General features: G+C 44.0%; 1 protein-coding gene across 1 annotated transcript; it reads left to right on the top strand.

Moving 5' to 3' along the window:
- Positions 1-293: 293 nt before the first annotated feature.
- SPN (sialophorin) lies at positions 294-2,822 on the top strand. The gene is made up of 2 exons (XM_066576888.1): positions 294-464; positions 1,246-2,822. The coding sequence occupies exon 2, from the start codon at positions 1,293-1,295 to the stop codon at positions 2,232-2,234; it is 942 nt and encodes a 313-aa protein (XP_066432985.1). The 5' UTR covers positions 294-464; positions 1,246-1,292; the 3' UTR covers positions 2,235-2,822.
- Positions 2,823-7,241: the final 4,419 nt, after the last annotated feature.

Raw genomic sequence — 7,241 nt, 5'->3', positions numbered from 1 at the left:
GTCACATCTACTCCAGAGAATACCACGTAGATGGTGGTTGGTTGGGGGTGAAGTCTCAGTTTTGTTCCCCTCCCCACCATTACCGATTTATGGATCTCCAAGATCCTCCGATCAACTCAAATATTTTTCACATCATTTTCTTCTCATCAACCGCTGCATCGCAATGCACAGGAAATAAGCGCAATGCGATGCAACGGTTGATGAGGCAATGGCGGCGATATGAGTCAGTGTGGTAGGCTGGGGGGGATGACGGCTGCGTTCAGTTTTGATTTACGACCAGCCCTCCCATCGTGTGGGAAGGAAGTTACACTCAGCGCAGGCAGAGATAGAGTGAGCGAAGCCGCATGACGCTAGCATATACTACTTCTAGAGGAAATGCAGAGGTGCACACTGTAAGCAGCTCTCATCGGCACATTGTAGGGTGGAGGCGCCAGCTTTGGACCATCTTTGGGAACAACGTGCAGGTAAGGAGCCTTTATCCCGACATTTAATTTTAAAATGTTTTTGGTTTCTTGAGTCCCAAAAACTCTAGAGGGGCAGTAAGTTCCCGTCACTTCTTCATTCTCATAACTCTATGGAGCAAGGACTAAGAAACCTTGATTGTAAAAAGCCTCAACTTGTTACAAAAAGTTGGCCAGGATTTTTTTTGTTAGTCAAATTGGAAACTAGGAGCAAAGAATGTCTCCTTATTGGCCCTGGCAGAAGTAACTGTGGGTGATGGGGCCACAAACAATCCGTATTTATCATAAGATCCCATAATGAGATCACCTGAGATCCACATCAGGGGGGAACATGTGCTGATCTTTTTGGCTAACAACTAGAGAAGTGATCATGGCCGCAGCAGGTCCAAGAATCCCCGTTCTACCAGCTCAGACAGTTCTCATGGTCCAGCCTCTGGCCCCCGCGCCTTATCTCCTCCACCATCGTGTTTCTAAATTATTTCTTCTCGTTTACTGTTCCAACAACAGGAAATTACTAAATTTTGTGGTACAGGAGTAGCCAGCACCCTTCCGGTACCATAACTCAGGTTCTTCTGAGGAGAGGGAGGAGGGTACCTGGGATGTGTCATGAGCCAAAATAAGAAAACAATGTCTTTTCTAACCCAGTCTCCTTCACCGGTGGTCACACTGGTGGTCTTCACTAGCATGAACCTACTGTCCTAGGTGGGGTATTACATGCTATCACAGTACTGTATAGTCTTCCGTAACATTGTATTCTTCATGGTGATATTTTGGTTTTTTTTAGGTTACCTGAAGAAGCAGAAAAGGAGTCAACACATTAGAAAGAGCATCATGGCGGGTCAGCTTCTGAGATTATCACTGCTCCTCATGTCATTGATTTGTTCTTCAGCCATAGACTCAACCCCTGGTTTTGTGACCAACAGCACTGAAAATGTATCCAGTTTCGTTACCAACGGTCCATTGTTTTCTGCATTAAATGAGGATAATAATAACGATACCTCGACCATGGGCTCTACCAGTGCCAAAGAGTCAAATGTAACCTCTGGGCAAGAGGCAAGTCCAGCCAATGGAACAAATCAAGAAGAAACATCAACTCTCACAGCAGATGGGATGACCATGAGGTCCACCATCAGCAAAGACCCTCCACCTGTCAACTCCACAGTAATACCATATATTGACCTCAACACCCATCCTGAAGAGGTCCCCTTTACAAGTCATGAAGACAATAAAACAACTAACCCCAAGGTGACTCCTCCTCTCCACCCACCTGGTAACACGGTGGGAAATCCTGAATTGGAGACCAAACCTAATACGACGCAGCCCAAATCATCTAACAAAGATTGGCAGAAAGTAATCCTGATTCTGATCTGCATTGTGATCCTGATCTTGATCTTGGTCACTGTCGTCATCTTCATGGTGAGGAACAATAGGCGGAGAGGCTCCCAAAGCTTTAGCACCCGTAGCAGAAGCTCCAACAGGCAGGATGTATGGGCAGGACAGGTACCGGAACTGGGAGATGGGAAGATGACGCCTCATCCAGCAGGAATGGAAAATGGTAAGCCGGGAAACAAAGCAGAACCTGGAACAGAGCAGGAGATGAGCACCTTCATCAGTGGCGAGAAGAAGGAGGATTCCGTGGGGGAGACAAATGAGTTGTTCAAAGGAGAGGCCTTGGATGAGAAGAAGCCACTGCTGGAGCAGACTTCACAAGTAAATGAAGAAGCGGAGAAAAGTCCAGGAGAAGAAGAGATTCCAGCACCAACCAAGGAATAAGTGCTGGGGTGAGATGGACAGATATACGGACCCGGAGATAGGATGAATGTCCCATGTGTGAGGGGTAGTCGGTATAATGAACATGAGTATTATATATATATAGCAGCACATATTACAGTACATCTGTCTCATATCCATCTATCTCATATCTATCTATCTCATATCTATCTATCTCATAACTATCTATCTCATAACTATCTCATATCTATTTCTTTCTCATCTATCTATCTATCTATCTGCACTGGTGTCTTTACTGTGCAATCAACTGGTCGTTTTCTCTGTAATTAGTTAATGAATGTCTTTTCTTATTAAATATTTTTTTATCTACTCATCACAAGTCTCTCCTTCTTGGTTGGGGCTGGTGGGCATATCTATCTATCTATCTCATATCTATCTATCTATCTATTTATTTATCTATCTCATTTCATATCTATCTATCTATCTAATATCTATTTCTTTCTCATCTATCTATCTATTTCATATCTATCTATCAGTCTACCTCATATCTATCTCATGTCTAACTCTCTCATATCTATCTGTCTTATATCTCTCATATCTATCTGTCTTATATCTCTATCTATCTATCTATCTATCCATCTCATATCTATCTATCTCCTATCTATCTATCCATCCATCTCATATCTATCTCCTATCTATCTATCTATCTATCTATCTATCTATCTATCTCCATATCTATCTATCTATCCTTATCTATCTCCTATCTATCTCCATATCTATCTATCTATCTATCTATCTATCTATCTATCTATCTATCTATCTATCTATTTCCTATCTATCTATCTATCCATCCATCCATCTCATATCTATCTATCTCCTATCTATCTATCTATCCATCCATCTCATATCTATCTCCTATCTATCTCCATATCTATCTCCATATCTATCTCCATATCTATCTATCTATCTATCTATCTATCTATCTATTTCCTATCTATCTCCTATCTATCTATCTATTTCATATCTATCAGTCTACCTCATATCTATCTCATGTCTAACTCTCTCATATCTATCTGTCTTATATCTCTATCTATCTATCTATCTATCTCATATCTATATCTATCTATCTATCTATCTATCTATCTATCGGTCGTTTTTCTGTAATTAGTTAATGAATGTCGTTTCTGATTAAATATTTTTTTATCTGCTCATCACGAGCTCCTCCTTCTTGGTTGGGGTGGGAGGGCTTACATCCTTTGTGCTGCTGTTATTTTGGGTTGGGTGGGGCTGCAAAATGACAAACAGGAAAATAAACCACAATATAAAGTAATAGCCTCACCAATGAGATGTAGAATACGGAAAGTGACAAAACTCAGTGCTCTCACCCAGGCCGAACGTCACACACTGGCCCTCCCATTTTACTGTGTAGATGCTATTGCTCTCTGTTACCAGACAGGTTCTACATCAAACTGTTTGGATATTGCTATGGTGACATTTGTTGTCCTGTAGGATAATCTCCATCCAAATCACAAGTTTATTAACTGCCCCAAGGCACCAGCAGGGGTCTTATGGCTGTTTAGACTGCTGAGACTTGTAGTTCCTAAACATAAGCAATGTTACTCCACTGGTTCTAAAATGTGATGTCAATATAAAGTATTTTGCAATGCCTAGTAATCTGTTCCCATAAGGGAGGCTCTGGTAGAGAAAGGGTAAACTTACAAAAAAAGTAATATATACAGTATGAATCTACAGGGGGTGATGATGTAAGACAAGCAGTACCTGATATAACCAGCAGGGGCTGATTGTAACACAAGGTGAATGGTGTCTTCTGTATAGGGTGCTTTGGACCCCTTTACAGGACCAGGACCCTATATGACAAGACCCCCACATAAGAACAGAACAAGCCCAAAAGAATGGCACCTGCTTGTTGGAGATTCTACAGATGTGCGTATTTGTGCTTATTTTTGCATGCGCAAAAGTTACACACGCAACACACATTGATTAGAACCTATTGGTTTCAATGGGTTCATTCACGGTTCCTTTTTTTTTTTTTCACCCATGTATTTCGAGCATGCGGGGAAAAAAATATCATGCTTTATTTTTGTACGCATTTGCGCACCAAAGAAGTTTATGGGAGTGCGCAATACATCGTGCCATTCTGCGGGTAAAAGAAAACATCGGGAACTCATTAGGCTAAACAGCCATTTAAATCGGGGTGTGGTGCAAAAAAGAGTTGTTCACGGTGCAAATACGTAGCGTTGAGGCATGTGCGATTGTGCATACGCCCGTGTGAGCTTGCTTAGGCCAGCTTCACATGGGCGAGATTCTCGCGCAACATTTGTGCCTTGCGAGACACACACAGCTCACACAGATATGAGCACTATTCCTTTGATTGGGGTCAGACATGTAAGCAGCTTTATTAATATCACATCGCTGCCGCCTGCTCCTTCACAGTGGTGATCGCAATATCGCCGTGTGAAAATCGCGGCAAAATCACAACCTTTTTTCCCGTGATTTTTGAATATCAGAGCTGCTTTTTCTTGCAAAAACATCGCTGCCACTTGTGATTTTCTTGCGTGATTTTGCTGTGATTTTCAGCACAAAAATCAGTAGGACTTTCTAATGTTAAAAGCGCATCGCACGGAAATTGCAAGCTCCTGCTTTGTGATGTGATAAAAGGGAGGCTCCATAGGGAAACATGGGAGATAACAAAAAAAAAACACAAAACGCAGAAAGAAAGAAAGTGCCACAATTATTTTTTCTCGCAACATTGCTCCTCCCCGATCCTGCCCCCCCATTGCAAACAGTGGTGAGGGGCAGAGGGGGCGGGAGTTTAGCACACTAGCTCTCGCCCCATCCCGCCTCCTCCCCTTACAGAGAGGGGCAGTGTATATCGTCCGGGTGTGGAAACCCGCCAGATATACATCCATGTGAATAAACCCTTATACTGAGGTCATTATATAGGCCCGAGTCCCCCCCCCCTACCTCAGGTATACATCATGCAATGCTGGAAGGATCTGTTTTGCCCTTGGATAGGTATTTCTGTGTCCGTCCTGTATTATAACATTACAACACACCGGTACATACAGGGAATAATGGAAGTGACCGGCCCTTTAATGTGGTGACATCATTTACATGACATCATCATATCTAGTATCATAGAACAAGTCCTGACAGCGGATACCTGAGACCCTAGAATAAACACCCGGTGTGTACGCTGGTTCCTGTCCTGGCAGGTCCCCACCCAAATTACTGCTCTCCCACTCAGGTATTGTGAAGACTTTCATACTTGTTCCCTGTGACACGGGTGCGGTTAGCAGGATAGTGAGCGCTGGTTTTGAAGATATGAAGATCTTATATACGTGCTGACGAGGCTTGGGAGAGACCTGCATGTTATTCATGGACTGCATTATATACTTGTGACCTGTCCTGAGTCTGGCGTGTTACACAGAATTGGCCCTTATTTATGAAAATTGGCGCACATTGCACCAATTCATTTTAGAACCCGACAGCCTTAAATTGCACCAAATTTACAAAAGTAGCGCATGGACTTGTACATTTGGCATAATTCATGCCGCACCACAAATAGGAAAGATGCGCCAAAAATTAGCCAATTTTCTATTTGGAGTAAACTATTTGTACATATGTCTAAAACTCCGCGCACCTTAATTCTGCGCAGTTTTAAATGCAAATCTGTTGGAAACCCATTCATAACTAAGGGCCACTGTTACAATGTATCACATCACACATGTACAATGTAACACACTCTATATAGCACACAGTGTATCACACCCTGAGAGGCTGATGTCTGTCATTATAGGACTTGTACTTCCTCGTCAGACATCAGGAAAGAAGCAACTTCTGTATTTGGAAACCACAAACCTTACTGCTGATTTCACAAATCTTAATAGGAACAGAAGCATAATTTCCCTTGCGTCCTACCAGCAGCACAACCCTGGGGTATTCCTGCCCTTGCGTACTGGGAAGACAGATGGACATTTTAACTTAAAGGGGTTGTCCCGCGAAACAAAGTGGGGTTATACACTTCTGTATGGCCATATTAATGCACTTTGTAATGTACATTGTGCATTAAATATGAGCCATACAGAAGTTATTCACTTACCTGTTCCGTTGCTAGCGTCCCCGTCTCCATGGTGCCGTCTAATTTTCAGCGTCTAATCGCCCGATTAGACGCGCTTGCGCAGTCCGGTCTTCTCCGTGTTGAATGGGGCTGCTCGTGCTGGAGAGCTGCTCCTCGTAGCTCCGCCCCGTCACGTGTGCCGATTCCAGCCAATCAGGAGGCTGGAATCGGCAATGGACCGCACAGAAGACCTGCGGTCCACCGAGGGTGAAGATCCCGGCGGCCATCTTCGCAAGGTAAGTAAGAAGTCACCGGAGCGCGGGGATTCGGGTAAGTACTATCCGTTTTGTTTTTTTTAAACCCCTGCATCGGGTTTGTCTCGCGCCGAACGGGGGGCTATTGAAAAAAAAAAAAACCCGTTTCGGCGCGGGACAACCCCTTTAAAGAAGAATAAAAAAATGTTGTCTGCATGACCCCCCCCCCTCCTCATAAAGGGGTGTCCAAACATACCCGCCTCGTGTTTCCTTTTTTTCCCATTTTTGGTTTTTCTTAAGATAGAGGGGATAGTTGCATACGTTAGCACTAGAGATGAGCGAACGTACTCGTTTCGAGTAATTACTCGATCAAGTACCGCTATTTTCGAGTACTTCAGTACTCGGGTAAAAAGATTCGGGGGCGCCAGGGGGCGGGGGAGGCGTGGCGGCGCGGGGGTAGCAGCGGGGAACAAGGGGGAGCCCTCTCTCTCCCTCTCCCCCCCATTCCCCGCTGCAACCCCCTACTCACCCACGGCGCCCCCCGAATCTTTTCGCCCGAGTACGGAAGTACTCGAAAATCACGGTACTCGGGCGAAAAAGGGGCATGGCCGAGTAGGCTCACTCATCTCTAGTCAGCACCTTTTAAGCTTTTCCTCTTGCCATGCTATTCACTTTCTCAAGCAGTTTTTACTGCCGCAAGCACCGCCAAAGCTC

This window comes from Eleutherodactylus coqui, chromosome 8 (genome assembly GCF_035609145.1).
Source record: "Eleutherodactylus coqui strain aEleCoq1 chromosome 8, aEleCoq1.hap1, whole genome shotgun sequence".
In the NCBI taxonomy this organism is placed as follows: Eukaryota; Metazoa; Chordata; class Amphibia; order Anura; family Eleutherodactylidae; genus Eleutherodactylus; species Eleutherodactylus coqui.
This window is presented reverse-complemented; position numbering and strand designations above follow the sequence as displayed.